At 38.4% G+C, this 21,701-nt stretch overlaps 1 protein-coding gene across 2 annotated transcripts; it reads left to right on the top strand.

The window, feature by feature from the left end:
- The first annotated feature begins 265 nt into the window (after positions 1 to 265).
- LOC133087976 (flavin-containing monooxygenase 3) lies at positions 266 to 20,193 on the top strand. 2 transcript variants are annotated; one of them, XM_061185727.1, is made up of 8 exons: positions 266 to 397; positions 9,522 to 9,710; positions 10,723 to 10,885; positions 11,136 to 11,278; positions 12,056 to 12,255; positions 16,485 to 16,840; positions 19,077 to 19,149; positions 19,851 to 20,193. In XM_061185727.1, the coding sequence occupies exons 1-8, from the start codon at positions 266 to 268 to the stop codon at positions 20,191 to 20,193; spliced, it is 1,599 nt and encodes a 532-aa protein (XP_061041710.1). The 2 variants fall into 2 exon arrangements, with proteins under 2 accessions (XP_061041710.1, XP_061041711.1); XM_061185728.1 differs by lacking the exon at positions 9,522 to 9,710.
- Positions 20,194 to 21,701: the final 1,508 nt, after the last annotated feature.

Here is a 21,701-nt window from a genome sequence, read left to right as displayed (position 1 = left end):
CAGCCTCTTAATTTTGGAGAGTTGACTGAAAACAAAGTGTTTTTTTTGGGAGGAAAAAATATTCTCTTTAGAGATTAAAGAGAAATGCAAAGTGTAGTTAGATGACTAAAAAAAAGTTCTGATCTATTTTCTTTTAATATTGCTTTCCTTGGTGCAAAAACAAAGTTTCTTATTAAGCCAAAAAGTGATACCAAAAAAAATCCAAAAATGAGTCTTCAGCAATACTGTTGCTGGAAATGTTCCCTGGGCCTTTGCACAGGCAACCATGGTGAAGAAAGTGGCCATAATTGGAGCTGGCATCAGTGGCTTGGCATCCATCAGGAGCTGCCTGGAAGAGGGGCTGGAGCCCACCTGCTTTGAGAAGGGTGAAGACGTCGGGGGCCTGTGGAAATTCTCGGTGAGTGGGACGCCACTGCAGTAGACTGGGGAGTGAGATGGGAAGTGTGAGAGCACATTGCTTGAACACAGCCTTCCAAACAAGCTGTCATGGCAGTTACACTCACTCTATGAAGCACAACATCAGAAGCAGGTTGGAAAGTAAGTCCCTTACTTACTTCAAAAGTAAATGAGATAGTGGGCTGGTTAGTCTCTGTGTACAGAGCTCAACTCCAATAAATCATTAATAAGTGAGCCACTTGGGGATAAAATCCATGGTCAAATATTGGTTAGGTTTATGTAATGGAATTACATGAGTTATTCATTTAAAAAGCAACGGCTCTTTCCATTCTTTTATTGAGGTTCTGGAACATCCTCTTAGTGATTCAGACCACAGATTTTAAGATTTCAGGTGCTGACTTCGGTCTTGCCCAAAATGCATAATTCATGAGATAGCTACAAGAGGAACCAAGAATAGGACACACTGATTTGAAGTTCTTCAATGACTTTTTACTTCTATGCATTTATATTAAGGACTCCATCAGCAGACATGCTTGTAAGCTGACGTTAAATCACTTGCTGTGTTGTCTGACAAGCATATCATCGGGTGTGCGGGCTGCCTTGTGCCTCCAACTCCCTCAGTGTCTCCAACCTTAGGAATGCTGTCTGGCTAAGCCTGCTCCTGTTTTCTTCTTCTTCTTCTGATAAACCATTAACACATATGGAAGCATAGGAAGATCATTAACCCTTTTTAAGCCACCATTTCCTTCTCAAATGCAAAATTAGCATTAAACTTTATACCTTAATAAAAGGTTTTATTTAAGGAGACAGTGTTTGTGACAGCTCTTTAAATATTATAAAGATATGAGAATTATTCTTATTAATGTAGATATTTTCTAGGCTGTAAAGAACTCTTCAAAACATGCAGTATCTTTTATAACATTGTGGAGCCCAGTGTGTCACTGGAATGTGCTGACAGATCTTCAGATTAGCACACTGATGAATCTTAGGGCTATTTTATTGAGCACTTTTATACGCCAAACACCTTTCCCATTTAATTCAGTCTTTATAATAATCCTATAAGCTAGGTATGAGTTTTTCCCTTTTACAAATGAATCTGAAGCTTAAAAAGAAAAGAAAAAATGATAAATGGCTGGTAAATGGTAAAGACAAGACCCCAATTCAATCTGACTTGTCTCTCCAGCCTGAATTCTTAACCCCTTTTTAAACTGCTGGGTGACATTTCAACAAGTGGCTTATTGAGCAGGCAAGTCTTCTACACAGTGATCTTAACCAAATCCTCATATTCAAACTTACTTTGCGGACTTCCTTGATGGCTCAGTGGTTAAGAATCTACCTGCCAATGCAGGGGACACAGGTTCCAGCCCTGGTCTGGGAAGATCCCACATGCTGCAGAGCAACAAAGCCCATGTGCCACAACTACTGAGCCTGTGCTCTAGAGCCCGCGAGCCACAACTACTGAGCCCATGTGCCACAACTACTAAAGTCCGTGCGTCTAGAGCCCGTGCTCCGCAACGAGAAGCCACTGCAATGAGAAGCCCACGCACCGAAGTGAAGAGTAGCCCGCGCTTGCTGCAACTAGAGAAAGCCCGCGCACAGCAACGAAGACCCAGCACAGCCAAAAATAAATAAATAAAAACTTACTTTGCAAAGCATTGCTGAAGAAAGACACTGCTGATATAGCGTTTGAGAGCAGCTGCCTCTCTTGTTGCTCAAGGAAGACTTTAAAAATTTGAACCTAGCATCATAGAGTGATAAACTATGCAGCTGCAAATATGTGCTGCTCTTCAAGAAAAAGAAAATTTACCCCAGAGGCTGGAACATCAAACACAGAGGCTGGAGCCTTGAGACACAAAGGCTTATTACCAGGTCTTGAAACCTAATGAAACTTGCCCTGCTGGATTCCAAAATTGCTTGGGACTGGTGACTCCTTTTTTCCTTCCATTTTCTTCCTTTTGGAATGGGAACATTTGTAACTGGTACCCTATGCCTGTCCCATCACTGTATTTTAGAGGAAGACAACATGTTTCCTTGTTTGGCAGGTCCAGAAATGGAGAATTTTATCCCAGGGTGAATCATACTCAGTCTCATTCATACCTGATTTAGATGATGAGATGTAGGACTTTTAAGCTGATGATATATAAGTGAGATTTGGGACTTGATTTGATGCTGCAGTGGATTGAGATTGTGGGGATGTTGGGCTGAAGTGAATGTATTTGGCATGTGGGATAAATGTGAATCCTTAGGGGCCTGACAGTGGACTGGGGTAGGCTTTTCAAACAATGGCACCCTCAAAGACATCAGGTCCTAATTCTAGCACCTGTGAATGTTCCTAATAAAGACAAAGGATATTTACAGACATGACTAAATTAAGAATTTTGAGATGATGAGATTATCCTGGATCATCTGGGTGGGCCCAAGATGCCATAACATAAACCCCTAAAATAGAGAGGCAGAGAGAGATTTGACACACAAAGATAGAAAAGAAAATGCAACCTCATCAGAAAGAGAGATTTGAAGATGCTATGCTGTGACCTTGAAGATGGAGAAAGGGGACATTAGCCAAGGAATACAGGTGGCCTCAAGATGCTAAAAGAGCCGAGGAACGCTGGCATGCACCAGAAGCTGGAAGAGACAATGATTCTCCCTTAGAGCCTCTAGAATGAACGTGGTCCTGCCAGCACTTTGATTTAGGCCCAGTGATACTGGTTTCCAACTCCTGGTCTCTGGAATCATGAGGGAATAAATTCCTGTTTTTTCAAGCTGTCAAGTTTGTGGTAATTTATTATAATAGCCTCATGAAGCTAATAGAAACTAATATACTTGGTTATTCGGAGTTTCCAAACTATTTCATCTCTGTGAGAGGACTTAAAGATTGCAAATGATGTTGTGACTTGCAGTGTTTCTCCAATACCTCTAGGAGTCTGTAGCAGTATACCTAGAATTCACATCATGGGATTATATTATAAAATCAGGTTAAATTTTATATTTTCATTATCTTTAGTTTCTAAAGACAGCACTTTACATTCTCTCAACTTTTTTTTCTTTCAGAGAGATCCAAATATTAGCTATGTGTAAAAAGGGTGAAGTGCAGATAATTCAAACTTTTGTAGCTGTTTCCTATAGCACTTTCCTATAGCCCTTCTAGTTCTTTCTTCTAACCCCGATCTAAAGGCAAGATGATGTATTTCCCTCACCTGCTCTGATCGCTGAGAAAATAAAGTATGTTGTGACTAGGATGCAGGTCTAGGTGAAAGGTCTTTCTTTCTCAGGAGTCCCCCAAACAATATGTGAGTAAACTGTATTTTGGCCTGAAGTGTCATGAATAAAGTCTCTTTTTTTCTGGGCATACAACCCATTGTTCACTTCCCCTGATTTTTTTCTAGCCTATGTATCTATTTGATCTTTAATATTCAGTCTCTCCTTGTGTTAATTATAATCACTATCAAGCTTCCTAAACTCACCTAAAGCTATGAATTCCTCCACCTCTGCATCCCAAATGCACACTAGCAGAGTCAACAACCCGAGGGAGCAGCAGAAAACTCACGCCATATTTCAAGATCACATTGCTTTCTGATGCAAACTTGGCAACTAATCTACCACTGAATTACTTGTCAAGAACAAGGCCACAGCCACATTGGCTTTTGATGTGATTGGAATATTCTAGTATTATACTAAAAATTTATATTCTATGGGCCTGAAATTTTGAGTTATATGAGCCCTAATTCTAAATTTCTAGTGCTCATTGCTTTTCATTATGAACTGGCAACTCTACATAGAGATCTACAGTTTGATCTTTCATCAGAGGGAAAATCATTTCAGATAGAAAACAATGTTAATTTTTTTAAGGAAAGAAATGTTTTTCTTTGGAGCCCCTTTTAGGTATTTTTTTTTTTTAATTTTTAACTTTATTTATTTATTATTTTTGGCAGCGTTGGGTCTTCGTTGCTGTGCGTGGGCTTTCTCTAGTTGTGGCGAGCGGGGCTACTCTTCATCGTGGTGCGTGGGCTTCTCATTGCCATGGCTTCTCTTGTTGTGGAGCACGGGCTTTAGGCGCATGGGTTTCAATAGTTGTGGCATGTGGGCTCAGTAGTTGTGGCTTATGGGCTCTAGAGCGCAGGCTCAGTAGTTGTGGCACACTGGCTTATTTGCTCCACGGCACGTGGGATCTTCCCGGACCAGGGCTCAAACCCATGTCCCCTGCATTGGCAGGCAGATTCTTAACCACTGCGCCACCAGGGAAGCCCCTCTTTTGGGGTTTTATTGGCTCTTTAAATTTGAAAGTGCAATCTTAAGAATTAGACTAATGTTTAGTGTGTTATTTTATTTTTTAAGGATCATTGTTTTGGTCAAATAGTAGCTTAACAAATATTACATCTTGCACTTTGGTCTGTCACTAGTTGATATACAACAAACACTATAAAAAGATGAAATATGCCTTATTTTCAAGTGCCCATGGAACATTTCTAAAACTGACTCAACCAAAAAGCCTCAAATTTTTTGAAAAAATACATAAATAAAATGAAATTCTCTGTTGCCAATACAATAAAATAGAAATTTATAACAAAATGATGGAAAATACTGCCTCCAGGAAATTTTTAAGTTCTCTCTTAAAGATCTATTGATTAATGTTCTTTTAGAAGTTTGAGCCAATTCAGTAAGACAAGCGATTGATAATAAAAAAGAGAAACTGGAAAGGAGGAAAAATTATCAGTTACTGTCTATCTGATTTTATACCATGAAGGACATCAATTGGAAAATGGTTGCAAAAAATAAGATAATACAATGAGGTTGGAATTACCAGACAAAAATCAATAGTTTATATATGTTTTAGAGTTAGCAAACTGGCTCTTTTTATACTAAAGCTGTTCTGTTTTATTTGATCTATACATTTTTAAAATTTTTCGATCCATTATTTTAAAATCATGATATTTCACATAAAAATCTAGGGATATATCTTCTTTTGAAAAATTAGAAAATCAGGCAACACTGTTATCTCCTCTTACTCTAATACCTGGCCTCTTTTAGGCTAAATTTGAATTCTCTGTTTCACCATATTCATTTTTGACCCATTTCTTGTAACTTCCTCTGTATTTATAGAATTTTTTTTGATTGGTGCTATGTACAAACAACAATCCCTTAGAATATTTCAAACAAAAGACACACCCATTTACAAGATTTTCCATCTTCTCTTGTTCATATAGTTATACCATTCTTTTTGTTTAAGTAAACCTTCATGTTTATATTATTATAACCATGTAAATACTGTTCATTGCTATATTTTCTTTCTTAAATAACTTTTTGTTTTCACTGGAGCTAATAACTGCCTTGTGTCCTTTGTTGGTTTAATTTTATAAATGCTATCTCTAATTCAAACCCCAGGCCATCCCACAGAATTCTGATTCTCCTCTCAACATGTTTAAACACACAAGGTGTTTCACCAGCTTAATTCTTCTCTCAACTATCTCTTAAAGATACTTTCAGATTGTCTTCCTTCTTTTCCCTAGGCTAGCTACACTGCTTTACCCTGGGTAACCCTATTTTCTGGAAACCTTATCTTTCTACTATTTTGTTTATTCTCTCATTTTAGTAGACTATATGAGAGTACATCCTCAGTAGTTTTCTGAGAAATTATATATGTGAAGTAAAAGATTGTAGACCTTGAATGTCTTAGAGTATCATTATTTGATCCAGATTCCCAGTTGATTAGATCTAGTCTTAGCTTTCACCTTTCTTTGGTCTGTTAAGTCAGTTATCACTCATGCATCTATGTTCTACTTTCAAAATATTGTTGCTATTATTTTTTTTTCTTTTTCTTCCCTTGTGGGTTCATACCTCTGATACCTTTACAGTAATTTTAGTGGAAAAAGAGTTTAATGCATCTATATAATCTTTCATGTTTAATCAGAAGTCTGGATTACTTTAGTAATCAAAAATAAATAAATAAAGCTACTTCCATAAATAACCAAGGTTTGGTTCTTTGTTGAACACTTGCCCCACAAAAAATTTATATTTGAAAATGCAATTTATGACTCTACAGTCATTCTCTTATGAACTTCTTATATGATCAACTTAAAAGAATCAGTCTATAAACATGGGCTCTGAGATACACTATAATACCAAATAGGAATAGTAAGATGTCCATGACATATTTTTGTGTTTTTTTTTTTTTCTTTTTTAAGCAAGTCACAAATGATGTGGTTAGTTGATGCTGCAACTCCTCTCTCATTAATCATGGCCTTTTCAGAACCCAAGAAAAACTGAAGACCAATCAGCTCAGCATTGCTAGGGGGATTTACTGAATATTACCCTGAAGCAACCAAAGTTGCAAAAGCACCTCAAACCTGTCTCAAAGGTTTGCATCATTTTTATTATATGAAACTCCTCCCTTGTTGTTACATTACATAATTTTCCCCGACTTTGGCTTGCTCCAAAACCTTACCTTTGGCCTTGTATTAGTTTTCTATTTCTGCGTAGCAAATTACCACAAACTTTAGCAGCTCAGAACAACACTTATTTATTACTCTCAGGTGTGCAGATCAGAAGTACAGCATAGTTCAGCTAGGTTCTTTGCTTAGGGTTTCACGAGGTCAAAAATAAGCTGCTAGCTGGGCAAGGCCCTTATCTGGAGGCACAAGGGAAGAATCTGCACCCAAGTTCATACAGGGTGGTGACTGAATTCAGTTCTTTGCTGTGGTAAGATTAAGGTCTTTGTTTCCTTGCTGGCTGTAAGTTGGGATTCCTCTCAGCTCCTAAAGGCTGCTAGTATTCCTTGGCATATGGCACCCTCCATCTTCAACGCCAAGAACAACAAGCTGAATCCTCCTCATACTTTGAGTGATATGATATTTACAGGTTTCACCCATACTCAGAGGGCAAATGACTGTACAAGGATGAGGAGCACTAAGGGTCACTCTTAAAATTCTGTCTACCAAATGCCTCATGTTATAAGTTGAGGGAAAGTCATGAAGCGTGTCAGCGAACCCTAAAACTCTCACTCTGTCCTGGGAGATCCTCTCCCATTTTCTCCTATGAGTTCTTGATATTTTGCAATGTTTCGGCAGTAAGTAATACTAGACTACTAAGTGTTCAGGTCACTCGTTTATGTCTAGTATAAATAGGACAACAGACAAAAATCCAGAATTACATAGAGAGAAGCATAAAAGCATTCTAAGACACAAGGAGTACCCCCAGTTGGCACAGCTTAATCTCTAGGTCTCTTTTGGATCAATACTCAGTCTTTCAGGTCCCCTCCTTGCCCCTCAGCTCTTTCCAAAATTGTATCTGGGCTTATGGAGAAGGAGAACTTAAATGACCTTGTGGTAAAGGAAAGCCAAAGTTTCCCAGATTCAAACACAGGTCTTGGGACTGTCCTCTGGCCCCTCTGGTCTCCTGATGTTTCTATTCTATTTGGTTACGATTCACACTCATCCTTCAAGAGGATAAGACAGCAGTTGATGAACCTGGAGACTGTCCTCTCTTAGCTTAATCAGGAGACACTGAATCTCCTTGCTGAATAGACTTCACTTGTCAGGTCCAGTTTTCTCACCGAGTCCCTGACCCAAGTGGTCCACTCTGCATGTCTCCTAAAATGTCGCTTAGCTTCTTCCATGGCAACTCTCTGGTAAACTACCTACTAAGATTCTCAGATAATTTCTGCATCCCTGTTGGGAGCAAACAGGAACTCCTATGTTTTGTTCAAACTGAATGGGTTCAAGAGAGCTAAACTAAGGTCCTACCTCTTCCTAATCATTGCTACTTGACTTTACTGTGTCAACATCCCCCTACCCAGGTTGGTTCAGGGGGAGCCTTTGATATCTATTCTGATATCTTACCAGAATTTCAAATGTGAAAACAAAAGCCCCTCTTCCCTCAGTGTTCCCCTCAATCTATCTAACAGGAGGTTATGTTAATTTCAGAATTCCAGAATAAAGCTTAGGACTTAGGTAATCCACCATTACCCCTTTTTCTGCCTCTATTCCCCTTTTTCCTTACCCAGTTCGCTTAAACCAATGTTTTTCAAACTGGAGATTATGACTCATTAGTGTGCTATGATATAAATTAATGAATCAATCTGCATGTTTAAATGGAATGTATAGAAAGTATGTGTGCAACTCAACTTGTTGAAAATGATTTATTTCATAAAACTTTTGTCCCCACTGTGTGTGTGTTTGTGTGTGTGCACGCACTAGGTTGCAATATAAAATATATTACTAACTATAGGGTATGGTCAAAAACATTTGAAAAACACTGTTCTAAACATAACCAAACTTCTCTCTGCCCTAGGTACATAAGAAAATATCATGATCTAATCCACCAGAACTACCTCATGACATGCTAAAGGAAATTTTTTTCATTGTGGTAAATAAACCACAATAAAGATTTACTGTTTAACCATTTTAAAGTGCATAGTTCTGTGGCATTAAGTTAATTCACATTACTGTGCAATCATACCACCATCCCTCTCCAGAACATTTTTAATCTTCCCAAAGTAAAATAATACAGAAATTAAACAATAACTCTCGATTCCTTCCTCTCCCTGGTCCCAGGCAACCACCGCTCTTTCAGTCTCTATAAATGTGATCACTCAGGTTACCTCAGCTAAGTGGAATTATACAGTATTTATCTTTTTGTGACTGGCTTATTTCATTTAGCATATGTCCTCAAAGTTAATGCCTATCACAGCATATATCAGAATTTCCTTTCTTTTTAAGGCTGAATAATACTCCATTGTATGTACATATCACATTTTGTTTGCCCATGCTTATGTGTTGACACATTGAAATCATGCATGGGTGAATTTTGGAAAATATCTACCACTGTATTTAATGGCTAAAAGGAATAAAATTATTCCAGTTACATGTTCTTTAAAGGACATGATGAAATTCAGAATTTGTTTCCCTTAGAAAAGCAAAGATGTTAAGAAAGATATATTTTCCCACATTCTAAGTTCCTTTGATTATCATCAAATTGTTTAAGTGAAGTTAATTTATGCCTCATCTTATTTCACTTACTTGTGGGTAAAGGCCGACTGAAAATGAGTGGTAATTATTTGGAACTGGCCCTGACCGTGATAAGTATACTCATTTACAAACTCTCTTCCATTTAAAACCATACTTTCACAGGACCATGCCGAGGAAGGCAGGGCCAGCATTTATCGGTCAGTCTTTACCAACTCTTCCAAAGAGATGACATGTTTTCCAGACTTCCCTTTTCCTGATGACTTTCCCAACTTTATGCATAACAGTAAGCTCCAGGAATACATCACTGCGTTTGCCAAAGAAAAGAACCTCCTGAGATACATTCAACTTAAGGTAAGATATTATCAAGAAATTAATTCGGGGCATTACTGTGAGGAATTTTCTTTTTATTAGTAGATTCCCATTAGTTCCTTTCAGTGTCTCTTTCTTACTTGTCAACGTTTTTAATGATGTGGCTTCTCTGACCCTAGATTTAGAGAATACACATTCTTCTCAAGAATACGTAGGAAATTTACAAAACTTGACCACATTCCATGAATTTAAGAACTCTTTTTTCCTAAACAATGTATGGGTCAAAAAAGAAATTGCAATGGAAATTTTAAAATATTTAGAGCTGAATGATAATTTAAATTCTACATATCGGTATTTGTGGGAAGCAGAGAGAGCAAAACTTTCATGAAAATTATAAGCTTAAATGCTTATATTAGAAAATAAGCTGGGGCTGGGGCTGCTTTCCCTTTTTAGGCTCTGAAACTCCCCCTCCATCCACTCTAATTTCTCCACTGGTGAGGAGCCTTCCCAAGGTGTAGGAACCTTTCCTCCTTCACAGCTCCCTCCCCAGGCTGCAGGCCCGATCCTGATTCCTAAGGTTTTTCAGGTAATCCTTACGCACACTAAAATTTGAGAAGAACTTATGCTCTGAATATAGACAACATCTTTCATTTTAAGACAATAATGTTAAAAATAAAATGGCTAATGAAATACGTTAGGAAATAGTTGTTACTACAAAAATTATTGGCCACCAGATTATTTACTACATGTGCTACATGCCTCTTGTAAACTATGATTCAATTCACTGTCATAGCTCCAAAAGGAATCACTCTTCTACTGCAGAAAATACTGGTCATACACAAGGAACCATGTGGGGATAAAAAACATATAGACCATTTAATGTTTTGAATTATTCTGAAGGAATTTTGAATTTGTAATATGTACCTTCATGATGAATTAAGCATTTTTCCTAAGCCCCTATTAAAGATTTTTTTCATCCTATTTGATCAAGTTGGTGCCAAACCTACCTGTTAGCATAGAAAAAAAGAAGGCTATCTTTCTGTGTTTCTCTTAGACACTTGTATCCAGTGTAAATAAACGTCCTGATTTCTCAGTCACTGGCCAATGGGACGTTACCACTGAAAAGGATGGTAAAAAAGAATCAGCTGTCTTTGATGCTGTAATGATTTGTTCTGGACATCATGTGTACCCCAACCTACCAAAAGAGTCCTTTCCAGGTAAGGCCAAAATTTAGGGTGCCATCTACAAATCTGACATGAATGAATAACCTTGATAATGTCTTTCTTACATATATAAAAGTACAATTTATAAAAGTACACATTAAATTAAAATATGCTTCTATTGTATCTAACATACCTGGTGTGCTAAAATTCCAGATTACTGCAACTATATTCACCCACAAGATCTGTTACAGCAGTTTTTTAAATGAAAATCAAATGATTCATATGTTTCCCACTTTTCACTCAGGTCTACAACTTTTTAAAGGCAAATGCTTCCACAGCTGGGACTATAAAGAACCAGGAATATTCAAGGGGAAGCGAGTCCTGGTGATTGGCCTGGGAAATTCGGGCTGTGATATTGCCTCAGAACTCAGCCACACAGCTGAACAGGTACGCCTCCCAGATACTAAGGGAACTATCTTTAAAGGGACAGACACACCATTTGAAAGGGTGTGATAACGAAACGGGAGAAGAGCAAGGTGCTTGATAGGAAGACTAAGTAGTGTTTCATATAGCTCAACTTCCCTGGTAACTTGTGAGATTTTAAATAGCTTGATATGGCAAAGGCAGAACATCAGCAAGGAGTGATGTTGTCATTCAACAATCTTCTTCTTTGGGACATTTAGTGTCTAACATGTGTCCAGTAAATTCCTCCGAAACTAACGGGATCATTTTGGGATCATCAGATAAGCACTAGAAGAAATATGAGTAGAATTCAGTTATTGGTCATCAACACCAGAGAAGATTTGATTTAAATATGAAAACTTGCCTGGAGGAGTATGACAGAGTGTTGATCCTAAGATGTAGATTATAGTGCAGGAAGTTTATTTGGGAGAGCTCTCTGGATGAATACCTCTGAGGGAAGGGAAAGAAGTTTTCCTTTACTTACTCTGAAGCTAGGAGAGTCCTTTAGAATTGTCTCTAGTTGAAGTGAGAGGCTGGGCCTTTATATCCTTCCATTAACCAGTCACTGAATGCAGGGAATCCAAAAAGAGTATAAGTTACGAAAGTAACTGCCAAAGAGGGCTGACAGCTGAGGGTTGCCTTCTGGCAACACTCCCAGAAGCTGTTTTAATAACTCCATTCCTAAAGGCAGATCTGGGGGATATATCACAATAGCCAGTACAAATGGTCACCACTTTAATGGTTGAAATGGTGTTTTTTAAGGTCATCGTCAGCTCCAGAAGTGGCTCCTGGGTGATGAGCCGGGTCTGGCATGGTGGCTATCCATGGGACATGATGTTTATCACTCGATTTGAAACCTTCCTCAAGAACAACTTACCAACAGTCATCTCTGACTGGTGGTACGTGAAGCAAATGAATGCAAGATTCAAGCATGAGAACTATGGCTTGATGCCTTTAAATGGGTAAAGCAGAGTTAAACATGTTATGCCTGCTAATTTTTATTTCAGTGTCAACAACCCTTACGTGTGTTGTAACCCCTAAACAAATCAAAGTGAAGTAATCACCTCTCACATTTCAGAGGATAAAGAATTGCAAAAGTTAGGGGTATTTTCCTATTCACAATCCTCCTTACCAGATTTGCACAGCTGGAAAGTTATATAATATCAATACCTCAGGAATTAGTCCCTAGAGTTATGATAATAATAGTCAACATGTTTTAAGCCTTTAATACATGTCAGAGTCTCTGACACTCATTATCTCCCTTTATTTTCACAACAACTATGAGGATGGCTCCGTTATAATCTTCATTTCAGAGATGAGAAAACTGTGGTTCAATGTAGTTAACTTTACCAAAGCCGCACAGCCAGGAAGTTAAAGGCATGTCCAGATCTGCTGACTCCAGAGTCCCTCACTCTTAGCCACCTTGCTCTACTGCCTCTTTCTTAATGACAAAGTTAAATTAAGCAAAGCAGAACTTTCCCTGTGCTTCGCTCTCCTCACCTGCCCCCTAATGGAGCCCTCGCACTGAACTATGGCCACAATGTTTACATCTTCAGTCTCCTCCTCACTGTCTCCTATAACATCCCCCAAGCCAGTCATATGATAAGAAATTACTTTGACGTGGGTGAAAAACCCAAGTTATAAGCTGTTTACATCAAAGTTAACTAACTAATTCAACAAATATTTATTAAGCATTTATTATGTGCCAGGACCTGTGTTAAATCCTGTGGATATAGCAGTGAACAAACACATAAAATCCCTGTCCCACATTCTAGTAGTGGGAAACAGACAATAAACAAATAGCAGAAAATCATATGGTGACATGTATCAGGGAGAAAAAACAAAGCAAGCAAGGGTAACAGGGAGTGCCATCAGGACAATTTTAAACACTCTGCAGGGGAAGTCTCACTGAGAAAACTTTTAAGCAAATTCCTGAAGGAGATGAGAAAATGAGGCATGAGGATATCTGGAGAAGAGTATTCTGGACAATGGGAACAGCTAGGACATCACCTCTTCGGGGGTATGACTGGTATGTTCAACAAACTACAATGAGCTTCTCTTCCTGGAGAAGATGGCTGGGGAGAGTAGCAAGAAATGAAACCAGAGACATCAATATAGCCATTTGACGTTGGGTCTTGTAGGCCACTGTAAGGAGTCTGGCCTTTACTCTGAATGCACTGGGAAGCCATTCCAGGCATCTGAGTAAATTGAAGACAAGATCTAAGTTAATTTGAAGAGATCACTTTGGCTGTTACGGTCATCGCTCATTATAGGTGGGTAGGTCAAGGAAGGAAGTGGAAACACTGGGTAAGAGGCTATAGTCAAAGAGCATTATTCCTATGTTTTCCTCTAAGAGTTTACATTCTCTGATATAAATCACAGCAAGATCTTTTTTGACCCACCTCCTAGAGAAATGGAAATAAAAACAAAAATAAACAAATGGGACCTAATGAAACTTAAAACCTTTTGCACAGCAAAGGAAACTATAAACAAGATGAAAAGACAACCTTCAGAATGGGAGAAAATATTTGCAAATGAATCAATGGACAAAGGATTAATCTCCAAAATATATAAACAGTTCATGTAGCTCAGTATTAAAAAAACAAACAACCCAATCAAAAAATAGGCAGAAGACCTAAATAGACGTTTCTCCAAAGAAGATATAGAGATGGCCAAGAGACACATGAAAAGCTGCTCAACATCACTAATTATTAGACAAATGCAAATCAAAACTACAATGAGGTATCACCTCACACCAATTAGAATCGGCATCATCAGAAAATCTACAAACAACAAATGCTGGAGAGGATGCGGAGAAAAGGGAACCCTCTTGCACTGTTGGTGGGAATGTAAATTGATACAGCCACTATGGAGAACAGTATGGAGGGTCCTTAAAAAACTAAAAATAAAATTACCATATGACCCAGCAATCCCACTACCTGGGTATATACCCAGAGAAAACCATAATTCAAGAAGGCACATGAACCCCAATGTTCATTGCAGCACTATTTACAATAGCCAGGTCATGGAAGCAACCTAAATGCCCATCGACAGATGAATGGATAAAGAAGATGTGGTACATATATACAATGGAATATTACCCAGCCATAAAAAGGAATGAAACTGGGTCATTTGTAGAGACGTGGATGGACCTAGAGACTGTCATACAGAGTGAAAGAAAGAGAAAAACAAATATCGTATATGAACGCATATATGTGGAATCTAGAAAAATGGTACAGATGAACTGGTTTGCAAGGCAGAAATAGAGACACAGATGTAGAGAACAAACGTATGGAAGCAGGGGTGGTGGTGGTGGTGGTGGAATGAATTGGGAGATTGGGATTGACATGTATACACTAATATGTATTAAACAGATAACTAATAAGAACCTGCTGTATAAAAAAAAAATTTTTTTTAAAGAGGCTACTGTCAAAAATCCAGATGAGAGGGGTAGGTGGCTTGAACTAGGATCATCAGTGCTCAGAAGTGGTCAGATTTTGGATACAGTTTGAAGGTAAACCCAAACAGGATTTTCTGTTAGATTGAATAACAGATATGAAAGCAAAAAAGGGGTCAAGGATGTCTTCCAGACTTTTGATCTGAGCAAGAGGGCAAGGATGGAGGTGACGTCTATTGAGACGTGGAAAACCATGGGAGGAGTGGAAATTTAGTTTTAGACGTATCAAAGTTGGAATGCCTATTCGATATTCACACAGAAGAATGTGGAAAAGCAGTGGGATACCCAAGACAGAAGAGACATTCAAACCATAAGTTTAAAATGTGAACTGAGACAACAACAACAACAAAAATGTGGACTGGTCGGAATATAGATAGCACTTAAAGAAATGAAAACTAGATGACGTCTCTTGAAGAATGAATGGAGATGGAGAAAACAAAAGGTATGAGGGCTGAGTCCTGGGGCACATCATCGTTTAGAGGTCAGGAAGAGGAGAAGAATTCAGCAGGAGACACTGAGAAAGAAGAGCGGGGTAGGTAGAAAGGAATCAAGAGTGAGTGATGACCTGAAAGCAAAATGAAGACAGTGTTTCATGGAGGAGGACACCATCAAGTGTGTCAAACGCTGCTAATAAGTTGAGTAAAATGAGGAGTAAGAGTAGACCATGGGATCTGGCAGCTTGAAGATCCTGGTGGCCTTGACAAAAGAAGTTTCAACATAGCAGTGGGTTTAAGATAAATGGCAGGTAATTCGAGCAGTTGAATCCAGCCTTTTTCCAATCAGCATTCCAACCAATCTCATTGTCTGGCTCATTGTTTCCTCCCCAGTGGAGTCTACCTATGGCTCTCTCACAGCTCTCACCGTCCTATAAGAACAAAGTCTTTTCCTTCAACATTATTCAGTTCACCCCTAAGTTCAGATTTATGTGCACTCACTAGAGATATTACTGAATAAAAAGTAATCAGAAGCTCTCTCTTTCCAGATTTCCAGTGGCCTCTTCCTCCTCCTGGCCTTATTTAAATTCCTAGATGCTCCCTCCCTCACCTGACTTGTGCCTTTCTGCACGGGGCTCACACTTCACATTTTATGATAGAAACTGACTGCAGTCTTCCCACCTTTGGCTTCCTTCCACCTATTTGATCTTCTTTACATCACGATGACCACTTTGGAGTATGCTATGTTAAGAATAATGGCTAACATTTCGAGCGCTATGTATGTGCTACAAACTATGCCAAATTCTTTATATTACTTAAGTCTCCCAATGACCTGCGGTAGGTATAACTTTATTGCCACTCCAGATGAGAAAGAAGAGGCAAGAGAAATTAAGAAAACTTAACTTGATCAAGGTTCACAGTTGATAAGTAGCAAAGAAAAAAATTTAAAGACCCAGGTACTCTGACTTTAAGAGTTTTTCCTGATATAGGTTTTAACAGGGGAAAGGGCCTGGGTGCTTATTCTGGGATTTAGAGAGAGCTCTGTGGAAGAGAAGAGAAAGATCACAGGAAATAGAGAAGGGATCAGCAAAAAAACAACTTCTCTTACTCCACAATGTTGCCTTACATCAGTTTTGTTCTTCAACCATATTGGTGACACTCCATGGCGCATTAAAAAATCTTGAGTCGTTTTCTCCTTCCTTACTAATTAACTATTAACAATCATTAATTAATTATTATGGACCAATAAAAGAAACAGGAAATGTTACTGTTCTAATGGTCATCTCTGTTTTCCATACAGCACCCTGAGGAAAGAGCCCGTGTTCAATGATGAGCTCCCGGCTCGCATTCTATGTGGCACTGTGACCGTTAAGCCAAATGTGAAGGAGTTTACAGAGACTTCGGCCATTTTTGAGGATGGGACAGTGTTTGAGGCCATTGACTGTGTCATCTTTGCAACAGGCTATAGTTATGCCTACCCCTTTCTTGATGACTCCATCATTAAGAGCAGAGACAACGAGGTCACCTTATTTAAAGGCATCTTCCCACCTCCACTGGAGAAGCCAACCATGGCAGTGATTGGCCTTGTCCAGTCCCTTGGAGCTGTCATCCCCACAACTGACCTGCAGTCTCGCTGGGCAGTACAAGTAATAAAGGGTAAGTAGACAAAGAAGTTCATTGATGGGAAAGATGGAAGCCAATGAGAATGGCTTTGAGTCTTTGTGAAAACAATAATCCTAATAACAAGGGACAAATCCTAGGTCCCATCCAGTTTCCAGAATCTATAATTCTACATTTTTGGTACTATATTTTATAAGCAATTAAAATATATTACATTGGATTGCCATAAACAATAGTACAAGATGTTATTCAAGGAGTAGTTTGCAATTTATAACTCCTTAGAACTGTTAATTACCCAAGACCTTTCATTAAACTTGAGAACACCAGAGCTTCTCATCTTAAATGCATGACAACTTTATAAAATTAAGATTTCAAAACTCAATAGAATGACATTTCTTGAAAGGTTAATAAAAGATGTTTCAAAGCCAATATCCAGCCAACTTTAAACATCCACAGTCATGAAAAAAAATTATCATTGCTAGAGAGGAAGTGGATTTCCTGCTCTATTTTCTTCCCTGTTCTATTTTCTTCCCTGCCATGGATCATTAGAAGCAGAAAGCACTTGGTGTGGTAGACAGTCAGTCTTTAAGGAATACTAAATCCCTGTATTTTAAAAAGAAAAAGGAAACAACAAACTTGATTGGGGCCAAGCAAAGAAGGCAGGCAGCATCATCCAGCCCTAGGCACTGGGATCAGATTCACACTAAGCTTTAAATGCAGTCGTGGGCCAATTCAGATAATAAGACCAAACAGGGCCATGGTTAAAGAACAAATAGAGATGTCATAGTTTAGTGTGCAAAGTTTAGTTGGTCTTAAAGGTATGAAACTTATGGATAAGGAATCTTAGCTGGTCTGCTTCCTTTGAAGCCACATCTAAGGCTTCCAGTCCTACCTGACTTGTTGGGGTTTAAATGTTCTTTTATACTGGTGGTTGGAACCTGCAACTACATAGCCTGCATCATCGCCCACCACCAGGCTACTATCCACATCATTACAGTCCTTCATATCAGTAATCTCTCTGAATCTCCTTCACTCCCCGGTCCCCAAGCAGAGATGTGTTGCAGAATGATGTTACTCCAGTGAGGCAGCAGCCAGGAAGGTGAGGGCATGAAATTCTACTTAGAAAGAGCTAAGCTCAGGGTTCAGGTTCAAAGAGACTGGCATTAAAATGTGGGACACTTACTCTCTGTGTGGACAAGAGTTGTAACCTGGGCTCTGAAGAAAGGAGACAAGGCAGATACCCAATCAACAGAGAACTGATGCACAAGGCAAAGACTCAGTCTTAGGGGAAATGGAAGATAAGGCAAACAATCCAATTTGGGGGAACCAGGGTACCAGGACAGGGGGGTCAGCTACAAGCAGCCCAATGGCAATAGCTGGTGGGCTATAGAATATAGCCTCTTCTCCATCTCTCCTCCTGCCCAAGGACAGAATGAGTTCCAAGGTTTGAAACAAGGCCATGTCTACAGACTGTTCACGTGATCCTGCCTACAAGGATTTCAGGAATAGGGAGTTAGGCAAGTCATTGTAGGTCTTGAGCAATCAGAGCTAGGCTGGGAATTCTAGTCTTGTTCCAGGTGATCTCAGAATTGCCAAAGAAACCACACCAATTTGAAGCATCTCTGGGTACAAAAGTTTGGGTCTAGATTTCAGAGAATTCTGTAAATTGATGCCAGAAAGAGCCTGAAATCTTGGGGCAGCCCCAACTCAGATTTGGTCTCCTGGGACTTCCCTATATCCTTGGTGACTTATGGACAGTACATATCCTCAGTCTCATTCAGGAGCTATTGGCTTTTCAGAGAGAACCTTGTGGCTTCACTAAATTCTCTATCTTATCTGCTGGAAATTCCCTTTCCTGGCAAAGCAAGATAACTTCCTATGAAGATTTTTTTTCTTAAATCTTAAAAAAGAGATGCTTATTTACCTTTGGCTATAATTTATTAGATAACATACTTAAAAATAAAGCCGAGAGATTAGAATATATAATCTAATATTTTGAAACTGATTTTTTAAATCCAATAACTGGTTTAAGTGCAAAGATACAAAGATAAAAGGTTATTTGGGTAATGGCTTTTAATTATTGTGACAAGTATCATCACTGAGAAGATTGGGAATGACCTGTATGTTTGTCTCAAAATTTTATTTTGCTAGACAGTGAAAAAATATTTGGAAATACTAATGTGATTCATAACTCACTATTAAAAAGGAAACATTGCAGGCTGGTCCTGCGACAGACTTATTTAACTACTATCATGTCTTTCCCTTTTTATAGGAACTTGCACTTTGCCTTCTGTCAAGGACATGATGAATGATATTGATGAAAAAATGGGGAAAAAGCTCAAATGGTAAGAGCAGCTATTGTAAAGGGGATCTAGAATTTTCATAGAAAAAGCAGAATTTGTGAATATTTGGAACTATTTTAGTTTTAAATGGCCCTGAGTGAGGTCATTACAGTGACAGCTATGAGCTAAATTCAGCCATTCAACAAATATTTATATCCAGGATCTATTTTGCACCTGATACCCCACTAAATCCTGTTTTAACCCCTCCATACCTCCTGCAATATGTCATAGAAAGGAAACCCAGAAAGATTAGAAGTCAGAGGAGTTTGGCAACATGTGGATGTGGACTTCAATTTTCTAGCCCATAAATCCTCTAAGATGTAAAGGATGCCTTCCAACAGATGGCTCTAATAAAATGAGAACTAGTCAGAAGAACTGGGCTCCAGTTCTACCTCTGTCACTAATTAGCTCAGTGGCCATGAAGTAATAACCTCACTTGAGCAAGAGACAATTTACCTACTTGTAAATGTGAATAAAATTGCCTTTCTCAGCTGCCTTGCGGTGTTGTGGAATGTCCAAATGAGATCAGTATGAAAGTCCTTTAGTAACAACTACAAAGTACAGGATAATGAGCAATAGTCCCCTTACCAACACAAAGGATAGATGTTGATTCCCGTGGATAAAAAGGTGTGAGGCATTTTCCCTGTTCTTGTTCCTGCACAAAGCGTGGATGACCACAGTCTTGTTTCCTCTCCCGCCCCTAGGTTTGGCAAAAGCGATACCATACAGACGGATTATATCGTTTATATGGATGAACTTGCCTCCTTCATTGGGGCAAAGCCCAACATCCCATGGCTGTTTCTCACAGATCCAAAGTTGGCCTTGGAGGTTTACTTTGGCCCTTGCAGCCCATATCAGTTTAGGCTGGTGGGCCCGGGGAAGTGGCCAGGAGCCAGAAATGCCATCCTGACCCAGTGGGACCGGATATTGAAACCCACGACGACAAGAATTGTTGGGAGTCCTCTGAAGCCTTGCTTATTTTGCAGTTGGTTCAGGCCCGTTCTTATTTCTGTTCTGTCAATTGCTGCTTTCCTTGTGTTGTTCTAATCATCATTCCATCTAGGATTCTGAAAGTTACTAACGCTACCTGGGAAGAAACTTTGCTATTTAAAAATTAGGAATTTCACACCTCCTACTTTCCTATTTAGCAGGTGTTAGTCAGTAAGACAGTACTATTTCTAGGCTTTTAAATAAGTTCCTGTAAGAATCATGTCATGATCTAAAGAGCATTAATCAATTCTCTTCAGGTTCCACTAACATTTCATAATTCCATAACATTTCCATAACATTTCATAATTAGATATATGCTCTTTATCTCTAACCTAAATCATCTCCTGAAACATTTGACATGATTCCTTTTCTCCTTAAACAATGTTTGAAATATGTATTTCAAATCTAAACAAAGAGCAGATTAAGCAGAGTAGTTGCAATATGACAGTCCCAGCCTACTTCTACAAACTATTTGCAGGATCAAGGGGAGAATTTGGCTATTATATTCTACTTCTGTCCTCCAGGCGATTCCTCCTCTCCCCTGGCCAAGAAACATAGCATGGAGACCCCATTTATAATGAAAGTTAGCAAGAAGTAACTCATTTTATTTAGATTCTCAATAAGGAACCAACTTTCCAACATGTAGCAGCAAAATAATAACAATAATAATGAGTAGAGCACCAAATATACCTTTTAACTGAATGGACAGTCTTTTAAAAAATTAAATATTTAGCCAAAGCTATGACCCAAGCCTAATAAAACCTGATATAGATCATATAGAACTATATATACCATTATAGAATGGGGTGCCAGAATAAATCTAAAATTTTATTTTTTAAAGTATTATTACATGTTACAATTAAATTTTGATAGTTAAAGATTTTCAAGTTTGACATTATGGAGCAGATAAAATAATCTGTCAGCATCACCAGCCACCAGAGGGCTCTGCATGTTGTGAAACTCCATATTTCTCACTACACCTTCATTTCTTTTTTTTTTTTTCCAAACAAACTTTATTAAAAAAAAAAAATCTTGTGCTATACTTGGTTATAAAGGGACAGTCACAAATTTGGGGGGAAATACCATTTTATCTTTCTTATTCATTATTCCTTTCTCTATTATGCTTCTTTAGATGAAATACTCCTTACAAAATCCTGGAATCCATACTCCTTATGAAATACTCCTTACAAAATTTCTAACTGAAGCCATTAGAGCAACAAGAGGAGGAGGAGATCACATTTTTCTCTAACACTTTCTTCTTTTCTTTTTTTTTTTAAATTCTCTTGATATTTTAATCTTTGGAGCTAAGATTTATTATGGATGTTGTACACAACTTTAAATCATTCCCTTTTCTTAATTGTTTAAGGTAGCAAAATAATATTCTGCTTTTAAGGTCTTCTCACAAGAATGAAGTATTCCCAAACATTCCCAAGTGAAACAGGACTTTTCTTGAAACCCTGTGGCTCAAATGGAATCAAGTAAACAAATTAAATACAGCACATAAACTTTATTTTGTTTCATGTTATAAATGCTAGTATGCAAAATAAATTGAAGATTAAAATTGA

The sequence above is a fragment of the Eubalaena glacialis genome, chromosome 3 (assembly GCF_028564815.1).
Source record: "Eubalaena glacialis isolate mEubGla1 chromosome 3, mEubGla1.1.hap2.+ XY, whole genome shotgun sequence".
Taxonomy (NCBI): Eukaryota; Metazoa; Chordata; class Mammalia; order Artiodactyla; family Balaenidae; genus Eubalaena; species Eubalaena glacialis.
This window is presented reverse-complemented; position numbering and strand designations above follow the sequence as displayed.

Coding starts and splice junctions, on each gene's coding strand:
- LOC133087976 (XM_061185727.1), top strand. CDS start 266: ATGGTGAAGAAAGTGGCCATAATTGGAGCTGGCATCAGTGGCTTGGCA. Junction 11,279..12,055: donor TCAGCCACACAGCTGAACAG/GTACGCCTCCCA, acceptor GTGTTTTTTAAG/GTCATCGTCAGCTCCAGAAG. Junction 16,841..19,076: donor GGCAGTACAAGTAATAAAGG/GTAAGTAGACAA, acceptor CCCTTTTTATAG/GAACTTGCACTTTGCCTTCT.